The following is a 20,340-nucleotide window of genomic DNA, read 5'->3' on the forward strand; positions in this document are numbered from 1 at the left end:
TTAAACTTATATTCTGAGGGAGCCGGATGGTAGCGTGAAAAACATTCTGGTTAGTTGAAAAAGTAATCTATTACAGAAAACAATACAAAATTCAAAAACAGGATTTGGAAAAAATGAGGACACTGCTCGATGTGTATACAGGCTAACTTGAAAAAAAAAAAAACCCCGTTGAATTCTTTTTAAGCAGTGACCCAAAACTTTCGGTCAGATCGTAATACCAACCCCTGTATCCACTGTCCTGCAGAGGTGGAGTGATGGTGTGATTGTCCGTCAGCATTTGCAATGATCGCGTGCTTGTTTTGGTGGCGAATGTAAGATCGGTGTTAAAAATCTAGTCACCATTTGCGAAACACGAACAGAATAGTTTAAATATTAACATTTCACGAATGCACTGTTCTGATGGTATAGAAAGTTTCAAGCTGCTAGGTTAAACATGAAGAAAGCAATTGTCGATTATCGGCAGTACACGTCTTTTCACAATCGTACATTCACCACCAAAACAAGCACGCGATCACTGCAAACGCAGGCGGACAGTCACCCCATCACTGCACTCTGCAGGACAGTGGTTCCAAGGGGTGAATACGGAGACATCTGCTAAGAACATATTGAAAACATGAAGTCATGGTTCTACATCCCAGGTTTGCAGATTATAAACCATCATGCACGTAAGTCCCATTTGTGAATTACAGTAAATGCAGTAAGTGTAGATAAATCCTCTAGTTGAACGTCAAAGAGCAAAATACACACGTACAATGCAATAAACCAAGACACGTGGGTGGCCAGCCTATCCATTCAGTTGTCTCAAACACCCAGCGTTGACTGATGGACATGTACGTGTATATTAACTCGACAATTCCCATAATGGTCCGTTGGAACAATGAGTGGGTGAGTTTACCCTGTTTTCAGCACTATTCTGTTGGATACCAGAAATGGGCTTCATGCGTTGTACCCATGTGGGGTATTGAACCTGGGTCCATGCGAACGCTTTAGCCAGTGGGCTACATGGCCACCCCTCTGTGAAATAGGATTCAGGACGAGGGTTCTTCAGAATTTGATGCCCACATATTATGTTTTAAAACATCTCTGCCTGATAGGGATATTTGTCTTTAAAGTTTAATTCACTACCTGATATAGGTGTGTAGATGTTTATTACAAAAACACGCTTATTCCAACAGAAATGTTTATGCAAGCACTTTTTATACACACATAAATGAACATTACAATATTTTACTCAGGTTTAAAGCTTTCATATGAAATCGAATACACTCTGACACATTGCCAACGAGCTCATGAACATTAATCGTAACACTCGCAGACGTATTTGCCATATGCTGCTTCATATGCGCATGCGCCGTCGCCATAGCATTCGTGACGACACGCCCAGTAGCAGTCGGCCTCGTCCTCAGTACAAGATCGTCCACCGCAAGTTTCTCGGTGTCTTGGCTGAGACAAACCTGGGTATAAAACATAATGGTATAACAACTGGATATAACACATAGTGATATAACAGTTGGATATAACACATGATATGTTTTGTTAATTGAATGGTTAATAGGAGTTGTAATAGTGTTAAGTGCCAAACACTTATTTCATGCGAAACCATATCCAAGTTCAGCACGTACACACTACGACATGAACACATACACGCAAGCAGGCACGCAAGCACGCTAACACCAACACTCACTCATACTCTATCTATCTTGAAGTGCCTTTAACTTTTATGAACTTACCTTGACTAACTAAAGTCACAATCAGAGCCAGGACGAGAACTTTAGCCTGTGTGTTCATGTTTCTCTGAAGACAAACGACGAAAGTGATGCATGAGTGAGGCATGTGAAACTGAGATTTACACAGTATTTCAGAACACTTGGTGGTTTCCGGTATAAAAAACCCAAACTATTTACTCATGTCACTAAGACAAAACGTCACTTATAAATTAGTGAGTGAGTTTAGTTTTACGTCGCATTCAGCAATATTCCAGCTATATGGAAACGGCTTGTAACTAATCAAGTCTAGACCAGATAATCCAGCGATCAACAAAATGAGCATCGATCTACGTAACTGGGATAAGATCAATTACAAACGCATATTTATAAACATATACGAGCATAACATGACTGAATCAAAATCTGACTGCTATAATTTTGAGAAAACAGCATATACCCATCGGTATCCATAAAACCTATTCCTTTTCAACAGTATATTGCGTATATCTTTCAGCCTAAAATGGAAATACCAATTCAAGATGGATTCTGCGAACCTTACATGATACAAAAGGGACATATACAAGTAACAACAAGAACTGCGAAGGACCAAATACGATCATTTATTTCAAAGTGACATCGTTATAGCAATGTTTCAACCTATGAAATAAAGACATTTTCGAAAGATTTGGAAGAAAACTACCTGGTTGGATATAAACACAAGCTGTCACAAAATGGTTCATACTTACAATGTGGCTGACTGTTCGGCTCGACAGATGAAATGAAGTATGTGTAATGGTGGTAAACGTGAGAGTAACTCATCTTTATACTCGGTCCGGGTTATGACGTCACAGCTGCATCCTGTGTAAACAACTTGCCCAATCCCTAGTGACGCTAATCATACAAGTATAACTGTGAGTTGTAACGTGATTTTCTTTTTGTACAGTGATGATAATAACAATACATTTTTATAATCACACGAAAAACAATTGCAACATAGAGAAAACCCATGTTCTTTTTAACTGCATAGTCGTCTAATTTGTAGTTATTTCCGTGCATAGTTGCGACACTTAGCTTTGCGGCAGAGATACCATCATGTGCGTAAATGCGTATCAAGTGAAAACTGTCAGTAAGTGAAAATGTTTGTGTGCACATTCAGCACCAACTTTCTGGATGATGTAATGTTGTATGACTGAAATACTGTTCAAAGCCAGGTCACCCCCAACTCACTTACCACTTGTGGGTCAGAGCGGGTAGCCTAGTGGTTAAAGTGTTCGCTCGTCACACCGAACACACGGGTTCGACTCCCCGCATGGGTACAGTGTGTGAGGCCCATTTCTGGTGTCCCCTGCCGTGATATTGATGGGATATTGCTAAATGCGGCGTAAAACCAAACTCATTCGCCGATTTTACGGTACATGTGAACTTGTCTGTCTACATAGTTTATTCTCCTTTAACCTGTGTGTCATTAAAAGAACATAAGTTCACAAGCCAAATTAGCGTCTGCTTGTAATGACAACCAGGTCTGTCTGTGTCAAATTGCTTTGACAAATTGCTGTGTCATAAAACAACACTCACACAATTATTCAGTGGTTAATCTTAAATACTCGCCCTTGTACATACACCCTTTGCTGATCGTAAGAGACGACTTGATTGATCGGGAGGTTGAGACGGATGACTCGATGATTACGCGTCATCATGAACGTCACTGAACGTCACGTACTGTACCAATCACAGGGGGGTCGATTATTTATTTACATTAAAGGAATTAAAGAATACTATCAATGTATGATTTTTGTTTTGCTTGGTGTTTAACGCAGCACTCCGCAATAATCCAGCTATATGGGTATTCTAGAATCTGGGGGAGACAATCCAGTGATCAACAGCAGCAGCATCGATCTACGTAAATTGAATACGATGACGTGTGTCAACCAAGTCAGTGAGTTTGACCACCCGATCCCGTCAGTCGCCTCTTACAAGCATGGAATGTTCACAGGTCACGCTGAATGAACTAATCCGTACTGAGGTCAACATTCGCAACATCTGCCACAACAAAGGCGCAGTTTCCTAGAAGTTGCTTCGTTGACAATTGTGTGCGACCCGGAACTGTCGCTGACGTCATTCCTACGTTGCAAGTTGGTCCAGTTTCACGAATCGTACTCAAAAATGCATTATTCGGGACAAATTGCTTGTGTTGTGATTTTGTGGGAGCGTTGCGTGCATCTTTAATTACAATACACCATGGAAGTTTATGTTTGTTTTGGGGAACTGTGTCGACTCACTGTAGTAGTAAGCTAATCATTGGATTGCCTGGTCCAGACTCGATTATTTACAGACCGCCACCATATGGATGTGCGGCGTAAAACTAAACTCACTATAGTAATATATAGTAAGCATATCAGTCTTTGTAGCTTCTTAATATGTTTAGACAAAGCCACAGGCATGTTGTACATGTTTATTAAGAATAGGATACAGCTTGATAACAGATCAGTAACTACGGTAAGTGCTGAATCAAATCAAGACGTAAAATAGGTGCACGCGTACTAAAACACACGGCATGAAATAACTATATATAACTTTGTGACAGTTGTCATCATCAGTAAGTGAAATCGTGGAGACTTGAAAAACAACCTCAAATTAATTGTTTTCTCATACTGACACTCCATGGTCAAGCAAAAGGATATTTTAATCTTCTAAATCATTATAACTACACAGATGATAAATAATAAATACACTATATATATCGTTAATCTAGATTACTCCCTGTCTGCCATATTAAACAAGGCGATTCTGAGAGCTGCATTTCAATCAGGCCAACTTAGCCATTTTAAATTACTGTAAATTTACTTTATGTAAATAGTTTCCCCTATTAAACTTCTTTCTTTGTGTGTCAACAACATACTAGTGATCAAATGTTAACGTCATAACTTCAAGGATTTAGTTTCTCAAAAACATCTTCGTAATATAATGAAGGATGCTGATTACGGGAGACAACTTCTGTTTCAGCATTGTTGGGACATATGAATGAACGGGTGGTTTCTGTGGGTGTCACTTTAAGAAGTTGGGACTACACTATTGACAAGAGTATGGATGGCAACTTCTTATATTTCATCTCGCTTTCATTAACATCACACTCACAAAATAAAAGAAGTTGTTATCCAAACAGCTTAGAGGTTGTAAAAACAAAACAAATTGTCACTTAATTCGCGTTTATTGCTTACGATATACATCAGTCGCCTTACACTTGCAAATCCATACATTTTCAAACAAGATAACAGCGTTAAGACTATCTCCATGAGACACATTTCGATCTTCATAGAATAGCTAATGGTTTGGAAGTAAATAACTAACAGCATATTACAAAGTATATTTGAAAAAGACCTTTACAGCATTAGGATGCGAGAGGCAGTGCGTCTTATACCTTGAGAAAATTTGATTGAATGTGAAACAAATACATGAAAGACCCCTTCTCTTATGTGGTAGTCGAGTACTTAAAGTAGTCTCTCGTCAAGCCGAAGATCCCGGTTCGATTCCCCACATGGGTTCAATGAGTAAAGCATGTTAAAGATATCCTTTGCCGTGATGGACTTTGATTATTGCTAAAGACGGGCTTATTCCCATGGTTCTCACGACCAAGTTTCAAACATTTCAAAGTTTACAAGGGTTATATACTAGTATATTAGAGTTTGCATGCGTTCCGTGTCATTGGATAGTCATTGCAATATTCAAGAAAGTAATATTAAAAAGACTGCCTTATGAATTTTTATATTCCCTATGATTGTCACTTTAAAAAATCCGAATACAAGCCCATGTTCCCGAATATAAGCCCGGGTTCATATCTGTGGTCAAATTTCACTTGTCCAAAACCCTATTTTCCGTATAGAAGCCCTGGGCTTGCTTTCGGAAAACCCTGGTACTTACTCCACCTCCTCAACGCCAACGATATCACTGACCTTTCCCATGCACATGAATTCTACTATCCATTGGTCAATGTAATGTGTATATCACGTATCCGTGTTTATTTTACATTATATACAGTAATAACACGTAGCAGATAGCTACGGCATTAAATTTACCATCTGCGAACCAACAAATCCAAAAGGACTAGAGGTCTATCTCTGGTCCATGTTCAATATAAAGTACAAGGTCTGCTCCAATAACGGATATTTGTGATTTACCAAACATTACTCCAGACAAGAGCCGTCGTGAAATATTTACACATATTTGTATAAAAAAAATATCTTCATTCAGAATTGTCACTATTTCAAACCCATGATGTCCTAAGCTTTAGATATTGAAATATTCTCGTTATTATTAACCCACAGAAACCTTCAAAGGTGGAACCGTGCATTGTGCGTCCATTGCTGTCAATACAAATATTAAGGTAAACGAATACATTAAAAGTAATAGTTTATTCTTTCCGACAATCAATGTCTTTTTATTTATTATTCAAAACAGTCTCCTGCAAGGATTGATTGATTTTTTTAATTGGGCACTGCAGGTTTATACTTTATCACTTAAATATTTACAAGGCTATTTACATGGAGAGTTAATTAAAAATCTTTTGTATTCTAACGAAGAAGAAACGTGGCTTTTCAAACGAACCGTTTCAGCTTCAGCAAGATGTCTTCACAGTTGGAAAAAAAAACATCTGAAACTGCGAGCTTCTCTGAAGGTCTGTCACATGCTCGTAGACAACTGAACAAAGCAATGGGCAAATATGTTAAATAGACTTTGTCGAAATATAAATATTTCATTCCAGTTTCAATGAATTAAATAACTGAAAAGAAGCAAGAGAAAATTGTTATCCAACTTTATATTTCAAAAACATACGTAGGTACCTCGCCGGCATGTTTGTTGGTACTGGCCATGTCATGTATATTGGATCTACTGACATAGCAGTCTCGGAAACAGGTTGTATTTCCCCTGTCGGGTTACACAACGAGCAATTCTTAAACCACCACCCAGACATGTATGCGCCTGTGCAACCTCCGGCGGAAGTGTCGTTGTCTATGGTGGAAAATGGCATCCCCTCCAGATCTGACATGCAGTCATCGAGAATGTGGTCACCCGCCTTCGGATAGTGGTAGGACACGGAGAAGCGATACCCATCCCTTTCGTGAGATACCTGCAACAATGCGTGCAATAGTCACCACTTATCACTCGCCCTTCTCCGTAATCTACAAGAAGATTGACCTTTGTTTAAGGACGCTTTTAGTATGTGAGTGAGTGAGTTTAGTTTACGCTGATTTCCCAATATCTTTTCATACTGTCAAAAACACTGTTTTCATAAAAAAACATTTACTTATTACAATAACCGCAAGCCAGGTGAGGACTTTCTTTTGTGCGTCAGTTTTGTGGTTATGTGTGTCTCTAATTCACCTTAAACATGTGATAGAAGTGTTGCCTGTAGTTCCACTGGTTTATTTCTGGGGGTTCAGCCATAATGCCTTCGATGCCAAGTAAATGGTCTCTGCTTATAGTGATGAGATGAACCTTTTCATTGCCTAGCCAGAAGTTGCTATTGGCTGACAATTCACCGAACCCGTCTCTGTAGTCCTCCCAACCTCGGCTGAAGTTGACGTAGGGAGCGTTGACTGCTCGTCGGAGGAAGAACAGCTCGCCTCCCCACTCCATTTCACAATAAACCTGAAACATATTACTGGAAAATATACCAGTCTCAGTACGGTCAGATATTACTAAAGATTCACTGATCACCCGTGAAAATACGATTAAGAATGGGCCTTCACCACTTGTCACTACTAAGGCAACTAAGGGGATCAGGTTGTCAGGCTCGCTGACTTGGTTGACACATGTTATAGGTTCCCAAATGCGTTGGTTGATGCTCATGATGTTGATCTCTGGATGGCCTGGTCCTGACTCGAATATTTACAGCCCCGTTATATAGTTATATATAGACTTGTTAAACACCAAAGAAATGAAAAAAACAGTGTATTGTAATCATTGTGGTATTTAAACACGGACATTTAGCACGAGTAAATCTTTCGTTAGGAATTCATATTCTCTTTTGTTAAGCACAATATTCATTCAGAATATTCTACAATCCTGCTAATGAGTAATTTCCATTTGTTGGAAAATCCTTACTTTAGTCAAGGAAATCGTCGTTTGATAATCTGAACCTGCTTTTGTCTCTATAGTATATTGTAAACCATTTGTAGACATTGCACGAAGCAAATACCAATTTTATGTTTTACCCGATATCAGCCTTCGTACTCGGTCGATGTTGTTTGTGATCCATAAAAACATATTGACCGTATTAATCATGCTAAGCCCCTTACACGAAACGTTTCATATGCACCTGGCTGGGAGTGAAGATTGGTGTTTCGGTGGAAAATCGGATTTAAACGCTGATGGTGATCTTTTGTTTCGTAAATGTGTGAAGCACCATTTTCCGACTGATGTTATTCCTTTTTAGTCATTAGCGGAAGACGTGTTTAAGGATAAAAAAGGAGGCCTGTAAGTAATTGTTACATCGATCTAAGAAACTGGGATACGATGAGTCAGTGCGTCATCCCTTATGACAAGCATGGGTTGCTAAAGACCTGTTCAGTTATTCTGACCAGGATCTTCACGGGTGTTTCGGAAACAGACACAAACCACAAAACAGCGACCCGTGAGTTACCGTGATAAATAATCGATTGTGGACCAAACAGTCAGGGACTGACATCTGCAAGACGATATACGATTACAGATACTGAGTCATGTTACCGATCGCATCCTGTTTCTGAAAAAAAACTATATTCTTTCTATCGTTGTTTCAGATCTTTCTGGTTCTTCAGGACGTGTATTACTGATGGCTGTTTAAACAACTGTGTGGTTTTATGCTGATCCGGTAAAATGATCATGTCAAAACTCCTTCTATCGACCAGTGTGGTGGGGTAGCCTAGTGGTTAAAGCGTTCGCACGTTCGCAAGATCCAGGTTCTAATCCCTACATGGGTACAATGTGAAACCTGTGGTGCCCCTTCCGTGATATTGCTGGAATATTGCTAAACAACGGCGTAAAACCATACTCACTCACCATCTGTATCGACCAAATGACAACCCTTCCACAAACTAATCACTTACTCACCCATCTGCCTCCAACCCAGACCACTCACTCACTCACTCACTCACCCACTCACCACCAAGTGACCTATTCCACTGTCTGTCTCAGTAAATACTCGCCTGAAACGGGTACGTAGATGCAGTCGGGTGGATGGTAAATACGTCTTTCATGTTGTTGTAGTGTCCAGAGATGAAGCCATCATTACAGTCTGAAACAAACAACATTTGTCCTATACACGGCTGGGTAAAAACAACACGGTATTCATCGGCGGTTGGACGTTCTGAAAACACTGTTCATATAACCATATAGGATCGCTCTACAGCATTTGAACTGTGAGCACAGCTGTAAATGAGAGATCACATAGAATGGACATATATTTCCATTGCAAAGAAAAGTTACAAGCTACGTTACAAAGTTGCACTGCGTATATCCCCCCACCCCAAGTGAATTATTTGTTGTTTAACGCCGCACCCAGCAATATTCCAGCTATATGGCGGCGGTCTGTAAATATTCGAGTCTGGACCAGACAATCCAGTAATCGATAGCAAGTGCATCGATCTACGTAATTTGGATACAATGACATGTGTCAACCAAGTCCCCTAGCGTTAAACAATTATGCTCGCGGTTGCTAGACTAACTCATGCATCCATCGCTAGTATGTAATATTTATAGATCTCTCCATAGTTATCATCTAGGATGAATAGCATCTTTATGATTTTATCATATTTTATTTATAACTGTGCAATAACCTCCTCCTTAAAACGTCTTTCCCTTTGTCGGGATTTAAGACATTCATACAGCGCTGGATTCGTATTTCTCTGAAAAATGCATACAGACACCACGGACCTTGAGTTCAAATACAGGTATGAAATTGAAGAATGGTCACTGTTATATACTTAGTGGATCTTTGAAGACGCCGTACCATGATCACAAGCAGTTTTATGTGATGTCAACAAAGAAAGCCATAATTCTTTGTCCCGTGGTTCAAATGCCTAACGTACAGTAATATAGATTGGTTCTTAATGCCTGTTTGATTATTGCGAAACTGGTTTCGGCTTCTGAAACTGGTTTCTCATGTCGTAAATGAGTGTTTATTTTCGGATACATGATTCCACAGTGAAACTAGTTTCCAGTTTTATAAACGAGTGGATGGCCTCACCACCCGGTTTCAAATATATTATCTGTACCTCTGACAGCATTGTGCACATTGCCAAAGTGTTTGGTATCCATGGTTTCAAAAAATGTTTCATGGTGTACCGAAAAGCTCTTTGAAAATTACAGACCCAAATTTCATGTGTAGCTTTCAGGCGATTATGCGCTTAAAGTTATACAGGAGTTTGAAGCTAAGAAAGGAAAGGTGTTATTGGATGTATTGATGGAGGTCATATGGCTATATCATCTAGAAGACTACGTTCACAGAAAGGGATTCCATTCAGTGATCTTACAAGATGTGTTTCCACCATGTATGTTGTGAGAGAACGAGAAACCGAAACTGTGAAACCTGCCTCGAAGTTTCAGAACCCGGTTTCAGGTTTCGACACATTCGAGTGAATGGTTTTCCAGAAACCAAAACTGGTTTAGCATAATCGAATATGCCCTTACTTGTGTAGTATTGCTATCAGAGTGTGAATGAAAATGTTTTTTACGCCGCCTCCAGCACTATTCCTGCAATACTATGAGGGAGACACGGGAAACAGGTTGCACACATTAGGCCCACGTGGGGAATGGAACACGGTTCATTGACGTGACGACTGAACGTTTTAACCACTGGGCTATCCCAGTGCCCTGTGTTGCTATCAGATATTAGAATACAAATTAATGTAAAAGTTTCTTTTTTTGCTGTAGGATATACACAAGCTTTGCTTCCTATTCATTAAGTAGTTTCTGTATTGATACGGAAGAGAAGCGAAGAGATAAGTATTTCTATTAATAAGATAATGATTGTACGGCTATCGACCATTCGTGAAAAAACACATTAATTGCAATTCGGAAAAAAAGGTACTTATTAGATTTCCGTAGATCAATGTTTACGTCCACGCTAAATTATTTATACGATTTGTGTATATACGTGTGATTAGTATATTATTATTGATTATCTACCAGGGCACCTGATCATATTTTTATTGTATTTTTAGGACTTAAGAATCATTTGTTATAGTTCGTTATACACATTTCAACGAACTCCAGAAGTGGAGAAGAGGAAAAGCATGGAAACCGAGATCAAATATTTGTTTTGAAGGCTCGTAAAGTGTGGCGTTGCTACGGGATGAGCCTACAAGAAAATTAATGACTGCTCTCCAAGTGGTCCCACCTTCCACTAGAACCCTGCACTGTAGGAGTGAGTGAGTGAGTTAACGTTTTCGCGGCACTTTTGTCAACCAAGTCAGCCAACCTGACCACCCGATCCCGTTCGTCGCCTCGTACAAGCATGGATTACTGAAGACCAAATCCATAAACTGGGTTGTGAACAAGCTCGAAAGAATTCATATGAAGGTCGCTCCAACATACATAGACACATTAAACATTTTCATGACGAGATAAACATGAAATTCACGAAGAAATTAGCGTGGCGCCATGAAAGATAACCTTCGGTGAAGGCGACCTTGAAGAAAGATACGGACGTTCGCTTCTAGGATTCATCACGACTTAGTGACGATTAAAAAGGATAATGGTAAAACTGTCTCAGAACACCCCATAAAATATCTTCTTCGCCGTTGTCAGCCATGACGTGATGGAGTTCTTGCCGTTTTGGCCACAGTCGGTGTACACATGACTATCAGCTGAAACGGGATGTAGATGGACCTCCTATATGTGTGTCTCTTGCGGTGGAATGTTCATCATCAGGCATATACTACTTGACTGCATGGGATTTTGCGACTGCGTTAAATCTGAAGACCTGTTTTCACATGTGAGCGGGTATATCCGTTTTAAATACTTAGGGACGTTTACCTGTACCATAAATTGTGGCTACGAATATAATGTGAATAACAAATTGCCTGCTTTTGAATTTGGTGCTATGACATTTTCTGTTTTTAATAATGTAATACATGAATATGTATGTTTTCATTTGTACTTTGTACTTAAACGTGTATGTATTCAGACTTGATCTCGTCAATATATAGCTGGAATAACGCCGATGTGACGTAAAACTCAACTGTTTCGATACAGGGAAGACTTGTCCAAAATGCACAATGTCAACTGCCTGATGGAACGTTACCAATGGTGACCTTCTTGTGAATATCCATTTTTATTCTCGCGTTGTCAAATAACAAATACATTTAAATGCAAACACATCGAGAAAAGGATATGACTGAGTTTACAAAAAATGCGTTGGTATAATTAACATCCTGACAACATATTCTAGAATCATTTGAGAATTTATCAGTTTTTGGTCATATCGTCAATATAATCTAGTTACGAAAGATGGACATAGTTAGCTAACGGCAAACATAATATGACGTTCCGTAATACACACAACAATTAATGGTTCACAAGGGTTTTCAAAATCACGGTTCCAGAAAGCTTGAAAACTGGAGGGATCCTGAGTGCATGTCCTATAAGAGGTTTATGTAATCAATAATTAATTAATCGTCCCAATACAATACTGCGGCGCGATAGAGGTCAAATATTGTTCAATGCTACTTATTTAACAACATGCGTTGTTGAAAAGGAAAAAGAAGAGTACTTCACCTTACTTAAACTCCCGACAGTCTATTACACCACATTAAAACAAACGGAATTGTGAACATGCTCTTGATATCAACGACTTTGTCATTCACATAAGTAACGATGCTCAGAGATAATTGCACGGAACACCGTTTCAGTACAATACACTTCACACAAAGGACACAGCAGAAACACTATCGAGATTGATAAAGCAAAACAAGGTATCGCCATTATCGAACATGAACAACGAAAACAAAAGGCAAGCAAACACTGTAGCTTTAATTAAACATTATTACTACTAGCCAAAGAGTTTTGTTTTGTGTATTTTTATCTTACCAACAACATATATACCGGATGTCTTTCCGATGTACCCCGTGACTCCTTTCATCCTCGGGTGATATTAATGGTTGTAGTATTACCCTTGAGAAGAATAATTGTTTATTGATCCGGTCCTGAAATCGATCTTAGAGCTATTAGGATCATGACTCCCCCCTACTTTAAAAAGTACGTACGTTTTGTGGGGTGACGCTGTTCTATTGTCAAGGGCTCTACACTGGTATATTGTTTGTTTGTTTAATGTCACATTCATCAAAATTCCAGATGTCTGTTATCAATACTTATGGCTGAATAATGCCGATTTGACTATAGTATTAATTCGAAATCTTTAACCGCATTCGGAACAAAATATGAGAATCAGGCCCAACGATAGAAACACGAATCAACACGAATCTAGTGTGAAACTTACACGGCGACTACGGTACTCGTGTCAACTCGTTGTAAGATATATGGTATCTGACAGTTACGAGTACAGTAATATTTTCCTTATGCACCATTTTATGGTCGAATAGGTCTAAATTTCATATTTATGACGTCACTTGGTTTCCTAATTACCACTCATCTCCAAAGTGACCCTCCGCAAAAAATGTTTCTGCCATATCTTCGCGTCATCACGGCAACAGTGATAATGATTAATACATTGGATCACAGAAAATTATATATATATATATGTGTGTGTGTGTGTGTGTGTGTGTGTGTGTGTGTGTGTGTGTGTGTGTGTGTGTGTGTGTGTGTGTGTGTGTGTGTGTGTGTGTGTGTGTGTGTGTGTGTGTGTGTGTGTGTGCACTTTGGGAATCTGTACATGTGTACCAGTTTACGTTCAACGTTCTAAAAAAGACAAAAACTACTATACAAGTGAGTGTAATTCGGTAAAACCCGACAGTGCTCGAGTGTGAAAAGGTTGAGATTACGTTCATTATCGGCGGGGAACAACTCTTCTTCGCCTAAGTATTCTCGTTTTTCCGAGCAAGAAACTGCCACTTGGAATTTTTACGGAATTTACGGTGTTGTTATCAGGGTGCGAAATAGTTTCCAAATCTTGCTAGCCATTTGGGCTAGCTACGTCTTACTTACTAGCCCACAAAATAATTGATTACCCCGAAATCTGAATGTGTACACAAAGCAAGACAACAAAAATAGATGAGAAAACCATATTGTCGGCATCAAACGGTGTTCATTAAACTGTTAATAAGACGAACATTTTATCATACCATAATCTCGCATGATTTAAAAGTGTATCGTAGGTTAAAGAGAGTGATATACAGATTATGTATTTGGAAAAAGTCCCCATGACTCTTCACTAGTCGGTCCGGTCAGTGACTGTGGAGAGTTACTGGATTCTTACTAAATACGTGCTAGCGGTCCAGTGACTTTTTCGCACAGTGATTGTCAGTATGCAGTGCGAGTTGATGACGTCATGTATGTTATTAAGACACGATCTTAGAATTATCATGCGTTGGAGGAATATCTTGTGAAATAAAATGTGTAAATCAACCATTCCTGTACATGTTCGATTGAACAGAAATGACGTGTGTCGCCATTTGCACTCTTGTTAATCTCCCATGTTGTACATCATTTCAACGAGTGTGTTTTAGTTCTGATTGTCACGAGTGAATATGTTCAAATGGGAATCACATAGTAGCTCTGAACTGGAAGTGGTTCTTTATCGAAAACAATCATCATGTTTATCAGTGAAAAATGCCATCTTCATCAAAGAAACCACGACGCAAATCGATCTCCCAATAGACGGGCACTGACGTTATCGTGTCATGTGTTTTTGCAAGACGATTCTTGACTCATGTCACGGGTTTCTGTTCGATTAAAACACGAGTAACTTACCCATGAATTTAAATCAGGAAAGTAGTCCGTCATAATCTGACCGTAGCATCTGGAGTTCCGATCACGGGATTAGAAATCGATCTCACACATATGTTGATTACCAGGTTTCTCACATGGGTTTTCCCACCCATGGATGTGTAAGAACCATAGATCATACATTGGTCACCACTCGTCCCTTTCCGTAACCTCCAAGAAAAATTCGGCTCGCCCCTGAATAACACCATTTCGCAACGAATGGGCCGTGTGCACGACACGGTTCTGCAGGATCCAGTTGTATCATTGCTTCATTGGCAAGATTAAACTCTAGTGATACATTAAATCCTTAACGCATCATTAGTTCATGGCATCATTTAAATGTCATAATGTAAATATTTCCATTAAATTTGGAGATTCTTCACACGTCAACATGCGACTTGACATGACGATTTCGGTGTAGAGACGCAAGTCCATGACATTGTCGACACCTGTTATCACCTCAATCCACGTTCTGGGTTTTTTTCATAAATAGGCTAAAGGTATATCCATAGGCGTGAGACCAGTCTGTCTCACAGTCACACATTATTTCCCTACTGCCTAGCACTCTCTGCAATGCTGAAGTCCTAAACAGAGCAAGTCTAGATTTCCTCAGGTTCAGGACGTATGGCCACTTTTTTTAGTTTAAATGGGTTTGTTTGTTACTATCAAAATTATTCATATTAAGAGACTAGGTCTCAGTCTAGCGCAAGACGACCGTTTCAGGTTGTGCTGTTTATCGGGAGTATTTACATGTGCTTAACGATTCACTGCTTTTAAGCTATGCATCTCATTTCTCGTTATATCCATCTCATTGATGCAAAGTCTATGAACCCAAATACAATGAAAATATATATGAAAGGCTAAAGCAGCATAAGGTATGTTTAAGGTAACTACTACTACTAGATCCCGTGAAGATCCAGGGAAAAATAGGCCTTCAGCAACCCATGCTTGCCACAAAAGCCGACTGTTTGTCGTAACAGGCGACTGACGGGATCGTGTGGTCAGCCTCCCTGAATTGTTTGACACGTGTGGTCGGTTCCCAGTTGCGCAGATCGATGCTCATCCTTTTGATAACTGGATTGTCTGGTCCAGACTTGATTATTTAGAGACCGTCGCCATATAGCTGGAATATTGCTGAGTGCGACATAAAACAAAACCAACTCACTACTACTACTACTACTACGACTGCTACTACTACCGAAGAGGAACATTTGTTATATGGGTTGACGACTTCGTTCTGACAACAGACCATCATAATGCAAGTGATCACGGAGCTGTGAATATCGACAACGACACGTAGAAATAAAAAGAAGTAAAGAAGTCCCCATTAAAAAAATCCTTGATCCTCTTCTCCATAACAGATTCGAAATGCGACTTTAAAAAGTAACGCTACTTGTTATTACCCTGCCTATCTGACTCATACTATGGCTTGCTTGCTTGGACTCTAAACGTAGAGTATGTGTGGGGTAACCCTATTTTATCAACACCACTAATCACATAAGAAATACACCGATGTTTAAAATTCGTATGTAATATCAATCAAATTTACCTTGCATCAGACGCTCACACCTGTCTCCCACGTAGCTGTTGTAACACCGACAAGAGTTGGAAACGGTGTTGTACACGCCGTCATTGAAACATGGCGGCTCCTCCAGGACCTGGAGAATATACAACAGTATAAAATATTATGTGTGTTTTTGGTCGTTGTTTAACGCTGCACTCATCAAGCTCTATGACGGTGGTCTGCAAATAATCCGATCTGGACCAGATAATCCAGTGATGAACATCATAAGCATCGATCTACACAATTGGGATACGATGACATGTGTAAACCAAGTCCGCCTGCCTGACCACCGGATCCCGTTTATCGCCTCTTTCGACAAGCATGGGTTACTGAAAACTATATCCGGATCTTAATGTGCACTGTCTCCAAATAGAAACGCATGAGCTATCTCTGCAAATGTGTCACCGAAATGTGCGTATTATTTAAAAAAACTTTACTTTGACTGATATAAAGATGAAACTAAACATGCTGACAATCATGGTCTGTAGCCATGTTGGCAGTACTGGTCGTCTTAGGACACGCACGTCTTGGAGAGTGAACGTTCCATGCTAAACCTGGCGAGACTACCATGTGTTGTTATCAGTGCTCCACACCTCTTGGACAAAGAGTGAAGTCTGTAACGTCTTCGTGAAGTCAATAACGTGTCTGACCTCCAAGAGCGCCCATGACAACAGCACAACGTTCCCACAAGAACACATCAGTGAAACGGGACGTTGTTGCCTCTGATCAAGGAGTGTTTACTTAAGTTCATGGCTTGTGGTTTATGCGCCAGCTCTTGTATTCGTTTTCCCAGTTCATCAGGGCTGGGGTGGCAGGGTAGTCCAGTGGTCACGCCGAAGAACTGGGTTCGATTCCCACATCAGTACATTGTGTGAAGCCCATTTCACACATCAGGTTCTTAGGAACAGGATGGTCAATCCATGACATCAACACCGGCGTTACTATGGTTGTCATGTTGAAACGTCAGTCCACGGTGACTGCGCCACACCCGCACCCAACCATCGGCAAAATGCAGTGTAACTCGTGAATCGTCACTGAAGACAATCCTGTTCTACTTCCTCTGGTTGAATTTGGCATGTCTGCGGACCACTCGTATCAGTTCAGCACAAAGATACTGCCCCGTGGCTAAGACAACTGCGTTCGCAAACGGTTCCTGATAGTCTGTGCTATCCCTGGCGGTCTGTGCTAACACTCTGTCAGCCGTCTGCTAGTGGAGGTTACATTCAAACTTTGTTGCGAAGAAATGACGTAACCTTATTTGTATATCATCTTGGTGTGACATCACACACGGCGCCCCAGGCTATGGGCGATCTTCATCGTGCCCGTCTATTGCAAACCGACTGTCCATGGAAATGGCATTTTTGATGATTTGTTTCGGTAAGTGCATACAAAAAGGTATCAGAATCTGCAAAGTTGTGTTTTACTTTTGCATGTGACCCAAGGACCGCCAGTTTCCTTATTTGTCAGTCACGGCATACCCTTTTGTTCTGGTTTCTTGTTTGTTTAACTGGCAGTTTTGATGCGTTTTCCGATGTCCGATGCGATCGCTACATGGTGAACATGTGACACACGCCCTGTGAATGGTGTGTCGATGGCTTTCATAGTCTTTTTCAGCTTTAATCGTGAAACAAACTGCATGTCATTGCCGAGTGCATGAAACAGCATGACACTAATACGAATTACTCCCATACAATTCTGACCAATAATGAGCGTGTCAATGTTCTCATATTGTTGTCTACTCCCTCACCACAACCTCGGAAACAGTGAGGATCATTTACCCCTAAACTTTGGCTACGCACACGCACACGCACACGCACACGCACACACACACACACACACACGCACTCTCTCTTACACACACACGCAGTCGTTACATACCCGGGTCCGGCCCTTACTGTGTAGTCTCTTACCTTGTCAGAATTGAAATGAAGGTAAGAATCCGTGCACTCGGTGTCCTGAAGAAACAAGTCATTGATATAGCATGTCTGTGTGGATGGGCTGACAGTGTAGGATTTACATCCTTCATCCTGGAGACACTTTGATGCACAGAATATCCTGATACTCCTGTGTAGATCTGATAAAGGGAACGTCTTGGCAGAAGTTCCCGTCGGATCGAAACACGCATTAACTTTTACAAACGAACTTGTCGAAATTGTAAGGGTTCCTTTTATCCAACTCGCTGCCAGAAAGATGATACCCATTATTTGTTCCAATCCCATCTTGGTTAAGACGTTCAGGGCATACAAATGATCCAGTACAGTGACATGACTACATTAGGTTTGCCTTGTTGAACAGAATAATTGTTCCACGTAACTGAACCCACGCCGACTCAGTTCTTGAGACCTACGAGGTTGTTTGTAAATTATGCTAATATTGAAACTCAGAAACGCCTTAAAGGTTCGATAGTTGTACAAGTTGTGCCGTTTAACATTGCACCATTCCTGTCGCGTCTTAGTCATCGGTATACACGATTCTGATTGGTTGGTTCTTGGTGCCTGGTCCGCACCATGGCTCCACATCAGTTCTATCAATATACGGAATCCAGCTTGTCCCACATGACAGTTACAGTTTGAAATTTACCTGTTTTCAGTAATTCCATTGTGTGCAATAAACTGTAACGTGTTAAAGTACTATGCAGAATTCGGTCGAAAGGTAATAATTGCTGTGTATACAATTATATATTTTGAGAAGATCAGTACCTGTTTTCTATTACCTGGGAAAAGCAATGCCAGGACGTGGTACCAGGTCAATTTCTCGGGTCCGTAAGAACGAGTATTAATCGATTAAGAGTTTAATAGGGCGTGGTACGGGCTCATCTTTTTTCGGACGCATAGAAATCATTGTTTAAAGTCTGTAATCGTTTTATGGTGTGATAGATTCAGGACATGCGTTTGCATTCAACACATTTCATATTGAACCATCAACCATCTACACGTTGATAAACTGGAAGCCGCCACAGATGAATACTTTTCAGCTGCTTCACTCAGACTCAACGCTGGTGACTGGCATAATCTTTATATAATAGCGTCGGGTACCTGTCCTAGGCTGCTCAGGGGCGCCTTATTTTTCCTTCGATCATTGGATGTCATTCTTAGCGGCACAGCGTATTATCAATCTCAACTCTCTTGGATGTATACAGCTCTTGCAGTCACTAGGCGCACCGAGTTCATGTGGGTTGGTTAGGTTGTTGTTTAAGCGATATATGTTACGAACAAATCCTTCTTAGATCCACTGATTACTCTATACTGACGATACCCTGATTACTCTATACTGACGATACCCTGATTACTCTACACTGACGATACCCTGGTTACTTCATACTGACGATACCCTGATTACTCTATACTGACGATACCCTGATTACTCTATACTGACGATACCCTGATTACGTTATACTGACGATACCCTGATTACTCTATACTGACGATACCCTGGTTACTTCATACTGACGATAGACCGGTAAACTTCGGCGTAGAATGGTAACAGGATCCATACCGCCATACTGTACCCATTGTGTTTACATTTAGCATTTCCTTTACTCACACTTGTCCGTGAGAATCCAAATACCTACAAGAATCCAACTGACTATGGTTACAGTTTTGCCGCCTCGAGAATGAAAGAAAACTGTTCAAACGCATTCACTGATGAAAGAGAAGTTGGAAGTATTGATTAGCTCATCATGCTTGTGCCGTTATGCAGTATGTTTGCAAACAGTTTCAGGTGGATGTAGATGCGTTTGTTATTACTGATATCATCACTTAGCAATATACCCAATATATGTATATGAAATATAACTGTTATGATCGATCGTCGATGAATGGCTGCCATTATCCACCAAACACCACCATTTGAAGCTTTCTTGTTTTAATGTTTTATTTGACATCAAAACAGGGATGCTTCGCCTAACAAAGCAAAAACGCTGTTGGCATGTTTCAAAACAAATTCAAAGCAGAACTCAGGAAGAGGTATCACCACGGGTTTCACGTGAGTCACGTGACGTCACATGACATGGAGTTGTCAAAGGCAAACATCTGTATCAGTCAACAGGCAAACTGTAGCACAAATGGGTTGCGCAGCACAGAGAAAATGACCAGTATTGTTACATGCGAGCGAAGCGAGCAAAGGTTGGCAACGTATTTTCCTCACCTC

At 40.3% G+C, this 20,340-nt stretch overlaps 1 protein-coding gene and 1 long non-coding RNA gene across 2 annotated transcripts; both read right to left on the bottom strand.

The window, feature by feature from the left end:
- Nucleotides 1–1,131: 1,131 nt before the first annotated feature.
- LOC137298553 (uncharacterized) lies at nt 1,132–2,504 on the bottom strand. The gene is made up of 3 exons (XR_010957755.1): nt 2,453–2,504; nt 1,731–1,794; nt 1,132–1,454 (listed from the first exon to the last, which is right to left on the bottom strand). It is a non-coding gene; the product is annotated as an uncharacterized lncRNA (long non-coding RNA).
- Nucleotides 2,505–6,507: 4,003 nt separating this feature from the next.
- LOC137298487 (fibrinogen-like protein 1) lies at nt 6,508–18,410 on the bottom strand. Its single transcript, XM_067830775.1, has 5 exons — nt 18,102–18,410; nt 16,177–16,276; nt 8,891–8,979; nt 7,086–7,352; nt 6,508–6,831 (listed from the first exon to the last, which is right to left on the bottom strand). Exons 1-5 carry the CDS (start codon nt 18,408–18,410, stop codon nt 6,508–6,510), a joined length of 1,089 nt encoding a protein of 362 aa, XP_067686876.1.
- Between the last annotated feature and the right edge of the window lie 1,930 nt (nt 18,411–20,340).

The sequence above is a fragment of the Haliotis asinina genome, chromosome 10, assembly GCF_037392515.1.
Source record: "Haliotis asinina isolate JCU_RB_2024 chromosome 10, JCU_Hal_asi_v2, whole genome shotgun sequence".
Lineage (NCBI taxonomy): Eukaryota > Metazoa > Mollusca > Gastropoda > Lepetellida > Haliotidae > Haliotis > Haliotis asinina.